At 44.2% G+C, this 22,537-nt stretch overlaps 1 protein-coding gene across 2 annotated transcripts in view; it reads left to right on the top strand.

Moving 5' to 3' along the window:
- Positions 1-22,537, top strand: part of HGFAC (HGF activator) — a 724,616-nt gene that overhangs the window by 32,249 nt on the left and 669,830 nt on the right. For both annotated transcript variants that reach the window (XM_086964147.1, XM_086964148.1), the window contains exon 2: positions 6,847-6,907. In XM_086964147.1, coding sequence (XP_086820273.1) covers positions 6,847-6,907 — 61 coding nt within the window. The remainder of the gene's footprint in view (positions 1-6,846; positions 6,908-22,537) is intronic.

The following is a 22,537-nucleotide window of genomic DNA, read 5'->3' as shown; positions in this document are numbered from 1 at the left end:
TAGTCCTTCAATGGATTCAAATTGTATAAAAGCCTGTGCTGCAACCAGAGCGTTATCCTGTAATTTGCGGACGTACAAAATAATGTTGTCAGTGTACAGTGAGATGGCATGCTGTGTATTAGAAAGGGAGATGTCCCATCCAAGTGCCTAGAATCGTATTCTGCAAGCTAGTGGCTCCAGAGCTAGAGCAAACAACATAGGCGAGAGGGGACAACCCTGCCTCCTGCCTCTCTGTAAATCAAGAGGTTTTGAAATGTGTAGCCCGGTACATACACTGGCGGTTGGAAGGTGATATAGCGTTTGTACCCACTTAATATATTCCTGGGGGATTCCCAATTTCTCTAGTGTAGCTAACATGTACTCCCAGCTTAATGTGCCAATAGCTTGAGTTATATCAAGAGATATGCACCCAGCTTCTGGTAGATCCTAGTGCAAGATAACATTATAGAGCAGAGCCGATGTATATTGAGGGATGTATTGCGCGTTGGTATGAATCGGCATTGGTCAATATGCATTACTCCTGTCAGAAGCGGTTTCAGTCAGGCTGCTAAGATTTTGCTGAGGATTTTGTTTTCAGTGTTCAACAATGATAGCGGGCGATATGCGTTCAGCATCGTGGGATCGCGTCCTGGTTTAGGAAATTAAGTTATTAGGGCCTGTGCTGTTGAGGGTGGTAATGTTCCTGTTTCGGAAATATGAGGAGTATAATTTTTTACGTTGAGTCAATTATTGCATGTAGGCAACATAGAACTCCACCGGTAGTCCATCCAATCCAGTCTTGTTTTTGGGGAGGCTTTTTATTGCTGCTTTTATTTTCCCGGTTGTAATGGGGCTAGTTAGAGTTTCCCTGGCATCTCCGGTAATTTGGGGTAAGTTTACTCTTCTTAAAAAGGAGTGCAGCTCAAGTGGGTCCGCCCGTTGTGGGGTCATGTATGTGGCTTGATAATGATTATAGAAGGTTTCATTAATGTCTGCCTGAGTGGAAACCTGAATATGGTGTGGTGTTGTGATTTCTACTATTGGCGTAGGAGGTGGAGCATCTCTAATCATTCGCGGCAACAGTGCACCAGGTCTATCCACTTCTATGTGTATTTTCTGTGTGTATGAACGGTGATCTACAATCTGCAATTTTTCTAACAACTCTGCATATTTTATGCAGGCTTCTTGTAGTGCAGGCTTCACGGCCGGATCAAGGGTTGCCTGTGCCTCCAGTGTACCCAACTTATCCTTAACTTGGTGTAACTCTCTATTAGTCTGATGCTGGGCTCCCGTGACGGCAGCAGTTAGGTGATGTGTCTTGGCCTATCTCTGGCACACATGTAGACATTCAGCAAGAGTAGGGATTTCCTGAATACTCCCTTACTTAGTGCTTGTTTAAATTTTCAGAATTTTGATTGACTTTAGATGTATAAAGCCCATGCCTTAGGGTGTCAACGCGCTACCAACAGGGAAGAAGCTACCCACAGAAGGAACACTAACCACGTCTTATATTTCTTACGGAAGGCTATGTGAGAGGTTAAACTAGAAATGTGGATGAGCAATGTGTTCCACAATTTAGCAGGCGCTTCCAAAAAGGTGCGGCCACCCCATCTCACCTAATGAAACCTAGGAACCATCACCATCTTCACAGAAGATGATCTAAGCTGTCTTTTAGGCAAATACTATTGGAATCCTGAACTGAGGGGAAGTGGTCCCTGAAGGTACAGTGCCTGATAGACCATGCACAATGCTTAGAAAATTACCAGCTTACTCACAGGTATCCAGTATAAAGAATGCAAACCCTCCCTCACTGACTGGCATTTGGGTATATTAAATATCAAATGGGCAGCAGCGTAATGAATAACCTGGAGTTTATTTAGTGAGGATTTATTGCAGTAGCCAAGACGAGAGGTAATCGATGCAATGACTACTGTAGTTCTATGCTCAACAGGAATAAAAGGAAGGATCTTTTTCAAAATTTTAATGATGAAAAAACATGTGTTTGTGGTCCTATTGACCTGAGTATCAAAAGTGAGTGTGTTATCAAAGATGACTCCTACATGTTTAACAGAAGCAACTGGAGTAGCTAGAGGGCCACATTTTTCTGGTCACTACAGCTCTGACCACGCTGAGTGCTGAGCCCCAAAGATCAGGATCTCTGTCTTCTCTGTATTCAATTTCAGACAGTTCTCCTTCATATAGATCACAATGTTCACCATACAGAGTTTGGATTTTTCTGCCACTGATATCATATCGTCAGACAATGAGACAATAATCTGGGTGTCATCTGCATATGACAAAACCTGGAAACCAAATAATCGCACTAGAGTTCCCATTGGTGACACATACAGATTAAACAAAGTGGGGCTTAGCGTGGACCTCTTTGGGGCACAAAGGAGCCGAAAGGTTTCTGCCATGAGTCAACACAGCTGACAGTCTGAGTTCTGTTAGTGAGAAGGGACCACAGTAAAGCCAGCGAGTGACCCTCACCCATGCCCGGCACAATCTCTGCACAAAACGGGAGGACAACTTATCAAATGCTGCTGACAGATCGAGCATGACCAGGAAGGCTATGCCACCCTGGTCCACCTGGCAGCGAATGTATTCTGCTGCAGTGACTAGAGCCGATTCGGTACTGTGATAGCTATGGAAACCATTCTGTGAAGGGTCCAGCAGGTTCTGCATAAAAAGAAACGCTGCCATGGTTCGATTAATGCATTTTTTCAAAAATGTTTGCCGGCGCAAGCAAAAGCGAAATTGGGTGCAGGTTTTTCAAATCGTCTGGCTTCCCGTTCGGCTTCTTTTTAATGGGAATAACAATGGCCTCTTCCCAGATTTGTAGATAGACTCATGTGCAGATTATCTGGTTATGGACTTTTTTTAAGTTGTAAGACTCTGGGGAGACAAAGATTCTTTGGGAGTAATGTTCCCTTGATCCATTGAAGATACACAGCCATAGCACTCTTGATGGCCAAGAGGCACATAGCTTGTCGCTGGGGCAGGGGAAGAGCGCCCAAATTCAAGGACTGGCTAAAGGATATGGTATACCGTCAGGAACAGGCTGCTGTATATGCTGAACTGCTGCCTGATGCGTCTAGTCCTAGGGATATCTGATCACCACTGATGTCCTATTTGACGGAGAGGCCCGAGGTAACTAACGGCTCCTGAGTGCTCAGGAGTGCATGTTGGTTGCTGCTAGTACACACGGACTCATGCACGGAATGGTGTAGCGGATTGAGCCAGCTGACTGATATTGGGTGTGACTGCTGGGTGAGCGAGGACTGGCGGTATCTGCGTGTGCTCTTGGCCGCTCCCTCCTATTCCACAAGTATTATTGTAGACAAGAGTAGTGTGCACGTGCTACCCGGGTCACCACATGCTGTAGTAGGCAGGGAGAATCTAACTGCACTACCATGTACCGTAACTGCTTGACCATGTTTTTGGTACAATGCCTGAATCTCCATTTTTATATTGATTGCTGAACGCAGCCAGCCCGAAGCGGTTGTAGGGGGCTTGCTGTGTACTTTTTATATTACTTGCAAAGATTTATACTTTATCTATTGATCTACGCGTTGCCCGCCGCTCCACGGATGTAGGCACGAAGCTGTGTCTTACGATGTTTTGCCTAATAAAGGTTTTTGAAAATTAAAAAAAAAAAAGATTCTTTGGGAGCCCGATTTCATACGCATAAGTAGAGTTTTAATTTGTGTACAGGATATGGGGGGAAGGTGGACAAAGTAGCAACGGGCTCCTTAACCGTGTTAATATTGACTCAGCTTTATGTATTTGTTACTTACATAATCCCATTTTAAAAATGATTTTATTTCTGATGATAGCGTCCTATTGTTCGAGCTCAATGGTATGTTTATGAGCCATCGATTTGATGACAATCCCTGGCAGGCGCATCTTAGTTGAAATACTGATTCCCTTCTTAAATTTAGGAGTTGAGTTTTTCTTTAGAAATGAATAGCCCTGTTGCTTTCCCTGTTTGTGGTTCCTTTTTAGGTCTCGCGCCTAGTGTTGCAGTGTGCAGCAAGAGACCTCATGAAGGGGCTTCAGAAAGCTGACCACAAGCTTGTGCGTGTGCTTTTGTTTTCGTCAGCTGCTATTGGCTTTTGCGTGCATCTTTGTAAAAAAGGCAGCACGCCATTTGTGAAAGGCATGTGCATGTCCCAGCTTCTTCAGAAATGTCCAATGTACCAGTGGTGTCTGTTACGCGCAGCAGCGGCACAGACAACAGGCTCCCTCGCCCCCGCTCCTCTGTGGTGCGCGCGCACCACTGGTCCTCCTTGGATTGGCTTGTTTTCGCCTCTTACACCTGGGGCCATCCGCCATGATCTGCTGCTTCATTGATAAGAGGGGATCAGATGGCTGTTCGCATGGACTCGGCTCCCTAATTCAGCAGCTGCATCAGCACGCAGACTCTATCTACCAACCAAACACAGCAACAACATGGGCATGGCAGGTTCGCATTCAAATACAGGGCACCAAGCGGCACCCCCAAGAGCTTTATTTTACAGCCACAGTCACAAAAGCCAGCTACCTGCACCGCTGCGCTTGGTCCCAGCACCCGTGTGGGGGTCGCTGGAGCTAGCGCATGGAGGTGCTGAGACAGGAGCCACATCTCCACCGTGACACAGATCCCATGACCCTGTGGGGAAGGTGCAGCCTGCGCTGCATGCGCCGAAGGCATAGCTCAGCCGGCCGGCGCTTCCTGCCAGGGAGCAGCGATTTCTGCTGCCCTCTCAAACTTTGTTTGCAAATCAAGACTAGCGCTTCACAGCCCGGGCTCCCCTGAGCACATGACTGCACAGAATGTGTGCCACAGGGAGAAAGAGGGACAGTGGTGCATGCACAGACAGCAACACGTGCACATACACTCACACTCACTCACATACACACACACAATCACACACACACTCTCACCCACATACACACAAACAACACACAAACACACCACACTCACTCTTATACACACACGCACTAACTCACATAAACCCCCCCACTCGCAGTGTTCACATTTAACAATAAAATGAAAGTGCAAATTCAAGGCTCCTTGACTTTCCCTTTGCCACTTGTGATGTTTACAGAGTAATTCACTCACTTAACCCCAGCCCCGCAAGGCACAGAAGGCACGCACCAAAAACTGCCCCTTCTGAATTTGGGCTACTAATCTGCTAATATTTTGCCAGGCACACTTTTGCTCACAGTGTCATGTTGAGTGTTGCTTCCTAACTGCCATGCCCACAACAGCGTGTCTCTGTGTACCTAGGTGTGTGGAGCGTGGGCTGGTAGGGAGGGGTGTGGGTAATTGATTGCCGCTTGGGCTTCAGACCCTAACCCTTTCTTGACAGAAGATTATGTCGCTTCAAAGGGCTCTGAGCATCGGTTCAGACGCGGAGGGTTGTAAAAGAGGCAATAGATGCAAACTGTTAAACAAAGACAATTAACCCCTGCTCTGTTTAACCCCTTCGATGCTCATGACGAGCTCAGCTCGTCATGCAGTACACTGGTCGTGTGCTTATGACGAGCTGAGCTCGTCATGAAACAATGTATTCCATGGATCTGCAGCACAGAGGGGGAATTGCTGAAGCAGTGATAGTGTTAACACCTGCCACGCCAACCTCCACACCACTTTGCCTAGATTTTCTTAAAAAGGCGCCCCAGCTCAAGCTGGAAGACAGCTCTTCCTTACTGTGGCTTGGAAGCGCCTCGACAACACCACTGGGCGTGTAAAGTTTCAGGAAGAGGCGCGTTAGAGTGGTTGAACTTTACGCACCAGCCCAACAAGAGATGATGAGGTTACACCACAGGGCGAGCGGTAGTTAAGTCAGTGCGGACCCTTCCACAGACCACTCTCGTCAATTACATTCTTTCTAAGGCAGGCATGGGGGTCTGCCTGTGGAGGGGTGGGGGAGACTGTAAACTTTATCTTTGGCACTTTTATGTTTTTGAGTGTGGCGCTAGTAATCTCTGCATCACCCTGATCTCGAGAGCACGAGATAGGAAAATGGGCAGATAAACACATTTTCAAAAGCATGACGACCTCTTTCTGGGCAGTTTCACATCATTCTTTCACTAAACACGTCTAATTCAAACTGCCAATTCTGCAGAGCTAGGAAGCCCCCAATGCTTCCTGGCGTTCAACAACACGTTAACTGTAACAAAGGCGAAACCGATTGCATTTCCAATGCAATATGTCTCGCGTTTGATAAAGTTAGAGCTGTTGGCAATGTTTTTACTTTTGCTTTTTTACACCATTGGCAATAGTGCTATGCAATTATAATAACTCCACTGCAAATAAAAAAACAAAAGTAAAAAACATTGTTAGTTTCAAAACCAACAGCTCTAACTTTAACAAATGTGAGACCTATTGCATTGCAAATGATTGTTTCCTCCAAGGCGTAGCTCTCTTAAAACGTCACTGGGAGAAACCGACTACCTGTTACAAAAATGCTTTTGTAAAAGAGAAAACTAGCTTTCACTAGCTTGGGTTTGCAAGAATCAAACAGATGATTTATTTTAGAAAAATCAACTTCTGTTGATATCATTTGCAAAATCATCCTCAAATTTTGCACCATCAATATAAAAATAAGAAATATAATTATTTGTTGCTATATGTTCACATTTTGGGAAAATATCAATCGAATTCCAAAGACCTGTGTACAATTATGAGTAAAGTGGATGTCAAATTCTCAGTTTTGCTTGTAAAAACCAAAGATTTTAGGGGGAGTGAAAATTAGAACATAGATTTTCTTCCTTCAGCAACTATTATCCTTTCCCTCCCGTTTAAAGTAAGTGTACCCATATGTAAAACCTCATGCTTTGCAAGTATAGTGATTTACTGTTTTCTCCATTTTCTTGTAGAACAGAATGTTTTTTTTTGGATCTCGGACTGGAATGGAAACAGGAGAAGAAAGGCGTCCAGGTAGCTTGTTTCTTGTTCTACTTCAGTGTATCACCCACTTGTTATTTTTCTAGAGCGAAAGTAGAGGTCAGGTTAAAATGAAGACGCTTGCAAAGTTACCTCCGTCCATCAGCATCATTACTTCAATTTCTATGTAGCTATATTTAAATGTATGTATGCATATCTGAAATATAAGGCAGTTTAATGTGCAATCTTACATTAAGTGGATTTAATACAAATTATGTTTCAAGAGGGGTCCAGACGGACTTCAGCAGGACTTAAGGGCATATTTACAAGTCCTTCACGTTGTGGTGGCGATACCGGCTTCGCCTTATTTAACGTGGCTTAATGCTACCTTGTAAATAAGGCACTCTTTTACGCTATACTTAGCGTTGAAGGGGTGGGCAATGGGTATTGCGGTGGGCGTTCCGCCGCAACACCCATTGATTTTGTCGCTGCCCCATATTTACAAGAGTGGCGTAAATAGGAGGCAGCGCCAAAATTAAGACCAGGGAAAACCTGATCTCAATAGGGCGCAATGAGGAGAAAAGCTTTATTTCTCCTTGTTTTTACTATTTTTATTTGTGCTGTATTGAGCAGCACACATAAAATCAGCACTATATACACTATAACCCATAATCAATGGATTGTGAGAACCTAGCTTATGGAACAGTAATAGCAGGTTTTCACAAATTCGGTACGCCTTCTTTGGAAAAGAATATTATTTTCTTTAGTCCCCTCACTCACCAGAGGTTGCCCTTGGGTGACATGCTTCATCATTGGAGCCATCCCAAGCATCTACTGCTTGGGGCGTGCTGCGACTTGCGAAGGATACGTAGGAGCACTTTATGGTGAGACTATCTGGCAGATGCATCAAAGTTATGTTTTGCGAGTCCTTAATAGCAAATTTTAAGGAATCGCTATTAAAGACTCGCAAAACGGGATGCATGTAGGAATCGCAATGTTATTAGCGATTCCTACAGATTCCTTATTAGCGATTCGGTAATAGCTAATCGCTAATAAGGAATGGCTTTCCCATTCATTCCTATGGGCCTAAAGGCCCATAGGAATGAATGGGAAAGCCATTCCTTAATAGCGATTAGCTGTTACCGAATCGCTAATGTTCCGCTATTTCAAGGGTGCCAGGGTGTCCAAAGGACACCCTGTTGCACCCTGTTGCACCCCTGAAATGGACCTGTGCTCAAATGTTACACACACACATGCCCTAAGGGCATGTGTGTGCGCAACATGTAACTTTGAAAAATGCACAAAAGTGCATTTTTCAAAGTTTTAGCAAATTACCACGAAGTTCAACTTCATGGTAATTTGCTCACCCTATTAGCGAAATCGCTACTTTTTTGGGTTTCATGCATTGCATTTAAGGAATCTCATTTTGGGATTCCTTAAATGCAAGAGCAATTTAAGGAATCGCTATTTAGAGATTCCTTAAATTGCGATTTCTGCATTTGGGATGATGCATCCCAAATGCAAAAATACCGGGAGCAAACGGCCAGATTCAGAGAATCTGCCCGTTTGCTACCGGTATTTTCTTTGATGCATCTGCCTGTATGTGTGGTGCGGTGTATGGTGGTGGAGTGGTGATTAGTGAGTATTAAAAATACCTAGTTCTTAAGCCAACACATTTATTTTTGCCTCTAGTTGGTCTGTTAAAAAGTGGGTTGGATATAGGAATTAGATCAATAATGTGGTCAAAGTCCTAGCTATCTTGTCGACCTGTTTCAAGGTGTTCCTTACACTTTTTCTTCAGGACAACATGGGGGCCAGCCCCATGTATGCCACTCCGGTTATAAACCTAGAATAAGGTTAAGAAATGAGTGGATAGACACACCTAATGTGTGTATCTATCAGGTATACATACGGTTAATGTTGTATCCGTAGTATCTGTATTTAGGAAGAAAAATAGATATGAAAATTAGTACATGGTGCCTGCCCATGTGGGCAGGCCAACTTAAAATACATTGGTTGATCCTTGTGGTTTGTGCCTATGGAGTGAAACCTAACATTAGGTGCTTAGTCTGGTGCCCCTAAAAACAGAAGAAAAAAACAAACGGTGGGTGTTGCTCTGTAGAAATTAAAACTCCTACTCAGGCGTCTCACTGATAAAGAAGAAGTTGGCACAGAAGCTGTAATATAAAAGAATATCTGCATTAAACTCAAATGAGTTGAGGCTACGTCACACAGAAGCCGTAGCTACTGAATGAGGCAGCCTAAAGAGTGCAGAAAGCTGGGGCTTTATATATGCTTAGGGTTACATAGTAAGCATAAATGCAAGGGGCAGTCCTGGCTCATGTAAGCATGCAAAAATGCCTAATATGGACATGCAAGATCTGCTTGCTCAACCAAGTGGGAGGAGCTAACAGTTTTCAGAAAGTAGTAAACACATTCCTATCTGAAACTAATCAGTAACAGCTGCAGACCCTACTGGGCATATCAGGGCATGCGTTAAAGTGGGGATGCTAAATATAGCCTGTTGCTGGACAGACTTCAGGCGCAGTTAACAAGAAGGTAGGACAAAACACATGGTGAGCACATTGCAGCACATGGCAGACAAGATGGCTGCCAGAAATACAAAATGGCTTTCACACAGCAGATAAGATAACTTCTAAATACAGGATGGCTTCTGCTAATGCTAACCCATTGTTGCCAATTTACAACAGACGGCCGTTTTAGCATTACCTGAAGACATTCCTATGATCCAGTAGGAACATAGAAAATATGTGCTCATCAATTTTCATAATTTTATCAATTTCCTAATTCATTGCTAGGTGGGCATTTTCCATTCTAAACATTTCATTAAGGGTATGAGCAGGAGTACATAGAGAACGGGGCATTGGGTCATAATTAACATACAGGCAGCAGGAGAACGTAATGACCATTATTACAAACAAAATTATCATTTTTCACAACCCTAAGCAAAAGCAAATCCTAAAATGATGTAGCAAACATTTTCAGGGCTCTTATGCATTTCAGTGACTGTTATATACTCAGGTGAGACAGTGGCGATCCTTATAAATGCTCTCAGGTGAAATGGGGATACTCTTCAACAGAGAATGGACTTTATTCTGATTTTACTAAACAGAATACTACTCTAAAACAATGCCAGCAAAACAATAAGAATCAGTCTCCTAACACCCATTCTATGCAATCGCACGGGAACCGCTTGTGCAACCACAACTATGCTCAAAGTCCGTTCTAAGTCTCTCTGGTAGGCTTCTATCGTCCATCAAATCTGCTTCCATTGTTGCATTGGGCCTCTTGATTCAGGCCTTCCATGAAAATAGTACTTCTCAGTATCCGCGCGAGTGCCCTCTTGCAAACACTCACAGCTCACTCGAAAGTCTCAATGTCTCAATGCAGTGCACCAGTGTCTCTCCTCTGCGGCAGACACTGCAGATATTGTGTTCTTCGTTGGTCATGGGCACAGATCATCTCGTGTAGACCCGGGTCTACATTCTCAAGCTCCAACACTCATTATTCAGTGTCAGAGGACACTCAGGCTGCTCTTTCATTTAATTTTTCCTTTACCACAATGTAGTGCCGTAGATCCTCCGGTACACTGCCCTTCCGTTGGAGCAAAGAAAAAGGGGGGCAAAACTCAGGCCAAGGGCTCAAGGGACCGCACACTGTCAGAGGTTATCAGCACATGACAGGTAGACAACTCAAGCCTCAAACCAACCCTGCCATCAACAACAGGGATGCTTCTCTTTCGCTCTTTTGCACTGAAACTCTGGTTCTGTGGCAAAACCAGCTCCTCCTTCTTCTCTGATGTTCAACGCCTTCTGATGAAGCAAGCACAATGCTTTGGAGATACCACTGATGGCGCGCTGGCGATCGCTGTCCAGCCTTGCTACTTTCTGGGTGCTGGGACTGTAGGGCCAAGAGGTCTGCCATTCATCTGTAGCTGTCACTGATGGGAATTAGGCTTAAATCAGTGTTCTGCAGGTCATGACTCGATCCAGCAGAACCTAGTGACGTAGGAAATATGACACAGTAGTTAGTTTCCTTCAATTCAGTACAAAAACAGTTTATTGTATTTAACAAGGGGACTGCAAGCAGGTGGCCTGCAATCTGCGAAGGAGTGGCCATACGCCATGGGACAATTCTGGTCTAGAAAGCACTGTCACTCTCAAAGGCAAAGGCAGTACTTCTAATCTCTTCAATTGGGCTTCAATGTGAGAGCATATCCTCTACCATCTAAGGGTAGGTAGCTACATGGGAATTCTATCTGAATGGATGTCCTCACACATAGTGGCATTGTCTAATGGGGTAAACATTTTTCTCTCAATGATTACGTCTAGGTGTTCCTAAATTCCTTATCTAGAACATTTCAAAAGAGAAATCGCATGATACAGATTATCAGGGACATGTAGATACCTCCCTTTAATAACTGTGCATCAGGTGCACTATGCAATACACAGGCTAATGATCAAATGTGGAAACAAAAGACAAGAACTAGAGCGTCCTGGTATTTCCATTGTTAGAACACATCTGATCTCACCAAAAATTAAAGCAGCAGGAACAAAAGGGTAAAAAACAAAAAATTTAAAATAGACATTGAAAATTTGTCATGCTCAAAAAAAAACAAAACTTAAGATATCTCCTATTGAGGTGGAAAACTTGTCTTACTATAGTATTGAGTCAGTTAACCAGTCCATCACTACCCTGACAGTCAGACTGGAAAACATCGAAGTGGGCCTAAAGAAAATTCTTGAAAACCAGTCTGGCCATACAAAAGGTAATTATACATAATATGGGGGTCCCTGGTACATCACTGCAGTCTGGAAGTGTGAACATGAACAATACACCAACAATAATAAATGGGCTGACTGGTGAAAAGAATACGGAAAAGGGAAATGGGACTAGGACACAGCTAAAATCCCCAATAACTAGGCACAAAGCGACATCGGTCAGGGGAGAAGCGGCAAAAGAAAAATCTATAGGAAGAACAAGAAATTACTTGGGTGATATTCAGGCATGTGACACAACACCAAGAGTACGGGTGATACACAAAAGACCAAAGTTACCAAATTTTAACTCTACCGCTGGCCGCTACACCATATACGGTAATCTCGGCTACTGCTCCAGTTCCTTCCCCGGGGAAAATGAAATCTGGTTTCCTTTAAGGAACAAAAGCCATACACTACTTAGGAAGCAGAACAAAACTAATGCAATATAGAAATTTGGTCACCTTGTACAAGAGTCACATATCTATAATTCATTCTTATGTCCAATCAGGAAACATAAATCTAGGGCTGCCTGTTCCTTAAGGGAAGGGGCAGTAACGTGACTAACTGCAGGTGACACACTTTGATCCTGTATATCTCTTTTAATTTTCTTCAATACCATTATAGCCAAATAGACATGCACTGGTGAAGTGCTGTCTGTCTTGTTCACAGCATGAAATATCATATCTGTGAAATTTAGTATCAGAACAAATCCAACCAACTGTTGCGCAGCGATATGCATTGTCATGACTATCCCTTCACAACACAGGGGAAGTTGTAATAGTATCAGAAGCAACAACATAAAACAAAAACATGCAAAAAATAAAAACGCACATGTCAAGCCATCAGATATACTTGCTGTATACCAAGCACAAAAAGCATAGACAAATTACAATAGCATATGTAAATAAGCGGTGATGCACAACATCGTGTCATGCACTTCATGCAATGTGAACCTGCAGCCCAAAACCACATATTCGGGCCTGCTTAATTTGTCAGGCTTTAAATAAAAATGCACTTTCCTTACTTTCTTCATGCCCCTTTGACAGCAGATCACCATTTAATGGAGATTGGCTGTCAAATACGACTTACTGTGTCGCTTCTGACACACAGGACGAGCAGGAACAATTCATAGGACAAAATGCAAAAACATGAAAAAAAAAACATTTTTTTTTCAAAGGAGTCATAAAAAAAACTCATCTTGTTTCAACATACTGCTGATACTTCACATAACACACAAAATACCAACTGTAACCAACCATCTTAAATTAAGGCAACTACATAGATATTATTTTTCAAAAGCAGCAATTATTATTTAGCAACAGAACCAAGCATATGCTTACAAAAATGCTTAAAGAGAGGAAAACCCTTAATTGAAATGTTTTCCTGTAATACAAAATAATGAACCTTATTTTTGTAACCTTTTTAAAACACTATTCTGAAATGCAAAGTTTCACCCGCGTTTAACTGAAGGCGAAGTCCTGGCCGAGTAAACATTCCTCTCTATTCGTGGCCTACAAAAACAACAGCTGTTTGCTCAACGGCAGTAAAAGCTCTTCTCAGTATTGCAACATGTCATGGTGATAGTCTTTTTCAAACTAAGACATATCAATGCGTGTTCTATGATATGCGTTTGAGTTCAGCAAAAATTTACTTCAGCTGAAGTGTGTGCCTGTTAATATCTAATACAATGTATGTAAGTAAAAATACTATAAGTTTATTTTTCTGCAAAACACACAATTTCGTTTTTGAGGCCTTTTTTATTCCTAGTGAATGTGAATTTTAATTTTATCTTTTAAGCATTTAACAGTTTGTACATGTGCATAATTGCTTACTCTATAAATTAAATAGCAACATACGGCTATTTTAGCATATCACATGGTTCATTCCTGGATTTTTATTTAATTTCTACTTAATATTAATTAACTGACATTTTGCTTAACAGACTGAAAACATAAAAAAAAAACACAAACACACGTTGAGCTCATTTCAGACATAAACAGAAAGGGGTCAAACACTCAGGACACACAATACAGCAGCTTTTGCCATTTATTTCATAAATAGCGCCATCGCTATTTACTTACAGAAGTTGCACTAATGGGAAAACCACATAGACATTTAAACACACATTTAACCCACAGATCAATACTTATAACAGAAACAAAGGACAGTCCACAGACTGTACTTAAACCAAACCATTGGTAAATACTAGTTGTAAGTCATATTTACAAGAAGCGCTTCTCAATAGTGTTCCAAAAGACTGCAAAAACAGCCCACCACAGTGTTTATTTCCAAGAAGCCAAAATACACTCAATTCACTAGTTTTGGCTGGCAGAACACCAAAAAAAATTGCTCTACATATCTCCATTCATAAAATTGCACAGAACAAAGGATCCTTGTATGTATTATGTCCATATTTTAATTCCTTAGGGATACAGAATCACCAAGGAAGAAATATGTTTTTATACCTAAACCTATTTAGGTATTCCCTCTAGGGGAGCCGGCTAATTTACTTCACATCACACTATGGTACCTTCCAAAAAACAACACATTATTTGATGTGAGCTTGAAAACAGGCATGCCAAAAACACTACAGAATATGCAAATATTATAATCAAAGTAGTGCTTAAGGGACTCTCCGTATGTTGCACCGTTCAGATTTTATACAAAGTAGAGAAAAGTCTCCTCATTACCTGCCTACACAAATTGCAATTTGCATATCAATCCCATACCAATCCAAAGTTGGCCAACACAAATTCATATATTTCCAAAGCCACAGTAAGCGTTGCTAAACTACCTTACCAATCACGGGCATCAAACCCACAGTAAGCGCCGCAAAACGACTCTTACCAATCAAAAGGTTGTCCAAATTCTAACTGCCAAGTTCTGAATGACCTAACAGTCTTTTTTAGAATACTCACGCCAAAAAGGTTCTCAGTCAGGAGTGACATCATGTGGAGGATCAAAATCAGGAAGATCAGAAACATACTGGGCTGCAGAGACAAAGAAACCCCAGAATCTCCTTGCACAAAGTACCTCCTTAGTAGAATCCTGTACTGTCCTCCTCAGTAGATTTCTGTCTCCTGACAAGATCACTCCCTCAGATAGCCACTTCTCTGATGAGCGCCACGTTGGCGCGCCATTTGTAGAAATCAAAACTCCTTCTCAGGGGTCTCACTGATAAAGAAGAACTTGGCACAGAAGCTGTAATATAAAAGAATATCTTTATTAAACTCAAATGAGTTGAGGCTACGTCACACAGAAGCCGTAGCTACTGAATGAGGCAGCCTAAAGAGTGCAGAAAGCTGGGGCTTTTTATGTGCTTAGGGTTACATAGTAAGCATAAATGCAAGGGGCAGTCCTGGCTCATGAAGCATGCAGAAATGCCTAATATGGACATGCAAGATCTGCTTGCTTAACCAAGTGGGAGGAGCTAACAGTTTTCAGAAAGTAGTAAACACATTCCTATCTGAAACTAATCAGCAACAGCTGCAGACCCTACTGGGCATGTCTGGGCATGCGTTAAAGTGGGGGATGCTAAATATAGCCTGTTGCTGGACAGACTTCAGGCGCAGTTAACAAGAAGGTAGGACAAAACACATGGTGAGCATATTGCAGCACATGGCAGACAAGATGGCTGCCAGAAATACAAAATAGCTTTCACAAAGCAGATAAGGTAACTTCTAAATACAGGATGGCTTCTGCTAATGCTAACCCATTGCTGCCAATTTACAACAACTCCATCTACGTCTGTGCATGGTGTTCCTGTTCAAAGGATTTAAAATTAAAATATACAATTATATGTACACATATAGCACACTCGTTTAGGTTGCACACTTACAAAAAGACAAACACAACATGTAACATATAACATCGACCCTGTATTGGTTTGGACACTGCATAGACATACTTAGTCATTAGCAGTAATATGCTCCATGGTCCGCCTGGGTGGAGGGGCCTGTAGACTCAGTGGAGTCAGAAAACAATAGTATGCAAGACTTGTAATTAGAATTCGTTTGGGATGCATTAGAATTTGTTTGACTTTTTAAGGCTTTTTTGTGGTCGTCCAAAAAAAAAGGTTTTATATACAGAAAGCAATCCTCGTAATTCCTCTCCCTGAATGCGTGGTGTTTCCAATATCGAAGAAACGGGGTCATGATATGCTCAGAGGTCAAAAATACGATATTTCTTTGTCAACCTTAGATGTTCCGACTGATTTCAGAAAGCAGTAGTGCTGCGATTATGTTCGTAGCGAGCAAGAGTATTGAACATGGAATGCTGCGTTGTTTCTAATAGTGGGGATATGTATCCATTTAATTAGGCATTTCCATACGTTTTTATCCGTGCAAAGGCTCGTTTTGCGCTAAGTCTAATGGCGATAAGCTTTAGGCATTCTTTCCTCGCTCGTTTCTACTTTACATGTGAAAAAAGAGTTACATGTGCAAACCGGGGATCGTTGGTGTGTATCTCGTCCGGCATCTGCCCAAAGGAAAAGGTGGTCAGGGTCTGTTACAAAGATTAAGGTACACTTACTTAGCTCGGCAGCCCTCCGTCTTTTAGAACCTATTAGTCCCAGGTGCGACCGCATCTTAGTGTGTCCGAGTCGCGGGGCCATTTTGAGTATTTTGGGGTTGTGATTCCGGCAGACCACGTGGTGTTTGGAAAAACACTACTGCGCGTAGGCTGTGTCTGACGGCCTATTGCGGTCGCCATTTCTCTCACTGACCGTGGCGCGTTCTAGGCTCAACTAACGCCTGATGATAATAGTGTAGCTATTCGCCATATATACAATAATTGTATCGCCTACCATGGGAGTCTAATTTGGAAATTCTTTCGGGCTGTATTATAACTACTTGCAAAAGCGGGGATTGAACCCACTCTTTCTTGGATGAATTTAGGCTGCCATTTTGGGTTGGGTAGCTGGAGGAATACCCATCGCATGTTCAATTCTACAGTTTGCACCTAGTATAGTGGCTGTAGGTGGAGTCTAGTGTTGTAGACTCTATATTAATTCTTGAGAAAATTGGGTAATTGTCTCACAAAGGCCGGAAATGAAAAATTAGACAATGGAAATGTAAAGTCAGGGGAAATCGTAGACAATACTATGTTAAATGTATGTATGTATGTATAAACCATTTTATAACGTGCTCTGTTACTTGGGAGTATCCTGGCGCGATGGAGAAAGACAGAACACAACGGGGGAACCAGCTTATACCACACCGATAAACAGATGAGTTTTCAGATTCTTCTTAAACTGACCCGCGCACTGAATAGAGCGCAGGTGAAGGGGAAGGGTATTCCATGCCCTGGCAGCCACCACAGCTATCGACTGACCCCCTAATCTAGTCCGCTTAAACAGATGTAGTGTTATTAAATGATCGTGAATATCCACAATATTTTGACCACAATTTTTTAAACAATTAGCTTGTCTCATGCAGGGACCTTAATGCACACCGTTCTGGGATATGTTCATAGGGGGGTGGTGTGTTATCTCATAAACTGCCACCAAGGTATATTCTCATTAAGTCCCACACTATCTGTGTGCAATTTGAACACCCATCTTTGTTCTTTCTCTAGCAGGGCTTGTTCAAGGTTATCACCTTGTTTTATGTGTTCAAGGATTACCCATCGCAGATCGTTTGGGGTGTGTTGTTTTTCATTGAAATGGGCCGCCATCTTAGTTCTTGCTCTGTGGCACCGGATATTACTGCGATGTTCACAGATTCTTGTACTTACTTTTCTTGTGGTCATTCCCACATAGTGTAAGTTGCAAACGCATGTTATGAGGTATACAACTCCCACTGTGTTACAATTTGTGAATTTACGTAATTCCCACGTTTGGCCTGTGTTGAAAACCACTCTCTTCGTGGTGCTGGTGAGGTGGCAAACACTGCAGTTGCCACACGGGTGGTGGCCAGTGGGTAGAGTACTGATAACTTGTTGGTTGGCTTTGTCATGTGGTTTAGGGCGGGTGTGTACCAGTAAATCTCTTAAGTTCTAGGCTCGCCTGTGGGAAAACATTGGTGTGGGTATGTTCAGTTTACCTCTGTTAACTATTTGCCAATGTTTCTTGACAAATTTTGCGACTTGGTCCAACGCGATGTTAAATGTAGTAATGCATATTGGTTTGGTTTCTTTCACTGTGTCTTCCTTTTCATAGGTTTCTAAAAGGGCGTGGATGGTTTGGGTTAGGTATTGACGTATTTTGGGTTTATCAACTAGCTCTTTGGCTTGCGCATCGTAATCAGCAGTGTCCAAACAATTCCTCCTCAGTCTCAGGAACTGGCCGAAAAAATAGGTACCTCCAGTAAGCGCCACAGAGCTGCGTTGCTGAGAGGTGTGAAAAGGGGCATGGCCTAGACTACCTCTCTGCAGCGCAGCGCAGTGGCGCTTACTGGAAGCACCTTGTGGTCTAGTTGGCCCCCAGGGGCCCTCAGGATTGAAGGGGAACAATTTCCCCAACTTAAAATGTGCCACAGGGCGTTTTTCTATACCTCACCTCAGGCGTTTTTCTACACGTCACCGTCACGTCACTCTGCAACGCCGCTCCGTTGTGCTCCGTCCCCTTCCTTCCCCACTGTGTAAACACACCCTGTGGTCGTTTTAAGTTGGGAGATTAAGTCCCCTTGAATCCTGAGGGTCCCTAGGGTCCAACTAGCCCACTAGATACCTCCAGTAAGAGCCGTTGCAGAGAGGTGTAAAAAGTGGCATGCCTGGACCACCTCTCTGCAACATAGCGCAGTGGCGTTTACTGGAAGCACCTGATGGGCTAGTTGGCCCCCAGGGGCCCTCAGGATTGAAGTGGAATTATTTCCCCAACTTAAAACACACCACAGGGCGTGTTTGCACACTCCGCCTAAGGCCCCGTCCCGCCCTTCACCACTCTGTAAACGTGCCCTGTGGCAGCTTTAAGTTGGGAAATTAAGTCCTGTTGAATCCTGAGGGTCCCTAGGGTCAAATTAGCCCACTAGGTACCTCCAGTAAGCATCACAGAGCTGTGTTGCAGAGAGGTGTAAAAAGGGGCGTGGCCTCTGAACACCTCTCTGCCACGCAGCTCCCTGGCGCATACTGGAGGTACCTGGTGGGCTAGTTGGCCCCCAGGGACCCTCAGGATTCAAGGGGAATTAAATCCCCAACTTACAACTCGCCAGGGGGTGCGTTTGCACAGTGGTGAAGGAAGGGGGCGGGCCAGAGGTGACATGTCTGTAAACACACCCTGTGGCGCATTTTAAGTTGGGTAATTTATTCCTCTTCAATCCTGAGGGTCCCTGGGGACCAACTAGCCCACCATGTACCTCCGGTATGGGCCAGAGAGCTACATTGCAGAGAGGTGTTAAGAGGCCACACCCCTTTTTACAACACTCTGCAACGCCGCTCCGTTGTGCTTACTGGAGGTACCTGGTGGGCTAGTTTGCCCCCAGGGACCCTCAGGATTGAAGATGAATTAATTCCCCAATTTAAAATGCACCACAGTGTGTTTGCACATATGTCAACTCAGGCTCCCTTCACCACTGTGCAAACGTGCCCGTGGCGCGTTTTAAGTTGGGGGATTAACTCCTCTTGAATCCTGAGGGTCCCTGGGGTGCAACTAGCCCACCAGGTACCGCCATTATGCGCCACAGAGCTGCGTTGCAGAGAGGTGTAAAAAGGGGCATGGCCTCAGAACACCTCTCTGCAACGCAGCTTCCTGGCGTATACTGGAGGTTCCTGGTGGGCTAGTTGTCCCCCAGGGACACCCAGTGTTCAAGAGGAATTAGTTCCCCAACTGCAAACGCGCCAGGGGGTGCGTTTGCATAGTGCTGCAAGTTGGGGACGTGGCCTTCGGCGCAATGCCGGTCTTTTTTTAAAAAAAATGTTAAGAACGGGGGCTGTGTAGCTCCTTTCTTTTCCTAATAATATTGGCCCTGGGGACCCCATCCCCCAGGGCCTGCCCCCTATTTTATTATTTGTTTTTAAAGTTTGGAAGGGAGCCGCGTGGCCCCACTCCAAAGGCCATAATCGGCCCCGGGGACCGCAGCCCCCGGTCATAGCCATTTTTTTAAACTTTAATATGGATTTGGAGGGGGGCTGCCTTGCCCCGCTCCTCAGGCCCTTTATGGCCCCGGGACCCCATCCCCCAGCACCAGCCTTTATTTTTCTTTTCTTTTTTATTAATATTGTTAGTTTTTTGTGGAGGGGGGCCGCTTTGCCCCCCTCCCGGGCCACTAATAGGTCCGTGGGCTCCATTCCCCGGGGCTAGCCCTCTCCGTTGGGGACCGTGGGTGGTCCCCAATCCCACCACGGTCCCGCCGGCTCCCCGCCTCCGACGGGAGCCGGCATTGCTTTTCCACACGGGGAGCTGCTAAGATGCAGCTCCCCGTGTAGAAAAGCAATCTGCTTTGGTATTTGAAAGAGAGAGCAGGTTTCCTGCTCTCTCTTCCAAATACCAAAGCAGAGTTTGCTATGGCAGGGCGGGAGCCGCAAGACTCCTGCCCTGCCATAGCAAACCACAGTGTCCCGGGGGTGGGCACCCCGGGAGACTGGAGGAGCCGGTTCTGGGGGGTGGCGGTCCCCAGGGCCATGACACGACTCCAGGAGGGGAGGCCGTGCAGCCCCCCTCCCACCATTACCAAAGCCCCGGTGGTGGTCCCCCCACTTTTAATATTTAGATCCCCGGGGAGGTGGCGGTCCCCAGGGTGTGTGTGGGGGGCTTGAGCCCCCTCACACAGGTTATTTAAATTTTTTAAAAACACAAGCCCCAGGGATTGGCAGTCCCCGGGGCTGCGGGGGGCCAGGAGCCCCCGCAAATATTTTCTTAAAACCACAGGGGGTGGCAGTCCCTGGGGATTGGGGGGGCCTTTGAGTCCCCCCATGTATTTGTGAGCCCCTCCGCAAATATCACAAAGCCCCAGGGGTGGCAGTCTCTGGTGCTTGGGGGGGCTTTTTAGCCCCCCAACCATTTATTTTACAAAAGCCCTAGGGGGTGGCGGTCCCCGGGGATGGGGGGGCTGTGAGCCCCCACATATATTACTTTAAAGCAGTGAGGGGTGGCTGTCCCTGTGGCTGGGGGGCCCCTTTGGGCCCCTATCACTATACAAAGATTGCCCCCGGGATTTGACCCACCCGGGGGCTAAATATTAACGAAGCGCGGGAGCCCGGGCTTCGTTTTTTTTTTCCACAGCCGGATCCGCGCACCCTGCACAGATTTTGACAATTTTTTAAAACAAAAATAATAATTATGTCCCTGAGGGTCCTTGTGGGACCCCCCTAAGCAGACCTAGGGGGTCAGGGTGTTTCTACCCTGCCCCCTTTACGTGTTTTGCAAGTTTTTTTTCTCTGCTTTCTTGTGCCTCGGTTTTACCAAGGCACAAGATGGCTGCCAACACTTCTTGGTTTGTATTGTTGACTGCCAATTAGAATGAAGCTCGTGCTCGGGAGAGTGAGCGGAGGGTGATCGGATCCTCCGCGGCAATAGAACTGAACGGATTTACACCATTTAACAAAAACCCTTCCAGGCATAGAGTGACGCATATATTATGCAAAAAAAGAAGGAGAAAACTCGGGGAAGTTCGCAAGTTCAGGTGGAAAGCAGCTACTGTTAGAGCACTCTCAACACCAGCGACACTCACCACAAATGTCTGTTTTTCTATGAAAGTCTTTAAGCATAGGATTACCAAAGTGCCATCCGCTCCGAGATAGAAAAGGACAAAGTTTTTTGCCATTTCTACAGCAAAGTCTTTAAGCATAGGACTAACACAGTGCTGTCCTTGCCGAGCTGTAAAATGACAGAAGCCATTTATCACTCCAGGCACAGTATTACAGCTTTGAATTGATAAAATATCAACTCAAGCCAACCTGAAATGAGTAAAAGCAACCCCTGACACAGTGTTTTGCTCTAATTAGAGCTATTCAGAGAGGTATAGCTTTGTCCAGACACAAGGGAGCACCCAGTATAAGTCAAAACAAAACCCTTTCAGGCATAGAGTGACGCATAAATTATGGAAAAAAGAAGGAGACAACTCTGGTTAGTTCTCAAGTTTAGGTGGAAAGCAGCTCCTGTTAGAGCACTCTCAACACCAGCGACACTCTAGATCTGCTCACCTCAAATGTCTGGACAAAGCTAGTTGATAAGGAACGTTCAATGATAATGCCAACCAATAACAGAGTGCATTACCAATAAGGATGGGCAAAATTTGCATGATTTGGTTTTGCTTAATTAAGTGAAATTTTAGAAAAACTATGTGAAACTGCAAAAAAATCATATACCTGCATTTGACGCTAAAGAAGTGGGACACATTTTGCGCTAAAAAAACCACACAGAAAACACAAGCACCACAAAAAGAAGCTGTTTACGGTCTCATTATTCTTGTGCACCGGAGCTAAATTTTTGCCGCAAATGGCATGCAATTACGAGAAAAGGAGTAATTTTGTCAATTTTGCATTAAAAGAATAACAAAAAATTCGGCAACATTTTTGCAGCATAAGAGAAAATTCCCCTGGGCCTAACTGCCAGCAAGTTGTCAATTACTTGCTGCTATCCTGGGAATTTTACTGATAGCAGAGGGGAGAAGCTTTACATACATATTGCCGAATATGATTTAAAATCTTTCAAATTCTTTTTGAGTGGCCATAGTTCAGTCTGAATGAAGCACAAGACTCCAGCGCATTTGGAGATACATACCCCAGGAATAAATGCTCTAAAGGCATCCCAGAGCATGAGTTGGGACTCAACTGAGCCCTCGTTAAGCTCAAAGTACTCAGTAATAGCATTTCCGACTTCAATATGAAACTCAGAATCTAGCAGCGCATGTACGGGGAATCGCCATAAAGGGCGTTGCCTAAGGATGGATGGGAAGGCTATTTCAAATAATACCGAGGAATGGTCGGATATGGTGCGGGGAAAGTACTCAACCCTGCACACCTCTGT

The sequence above is a fragment of the Lissotriton vulgaris genome, chromosome 3_2, assembly GCF_964263255.1.
Source record: "Lissotriton vulgaris chromosome 3_2, aLisVul1.2, whole genome shotgun sequence".
NCBI lineage: Eukaryota > Metazoa > Chordata > Amphibia > Caudata > Salamandridae > Lissotriton > Lissotriton vulgaris.
This window is presented reverse-complemented; position numbering and strand designations above follow the sequence as displayed.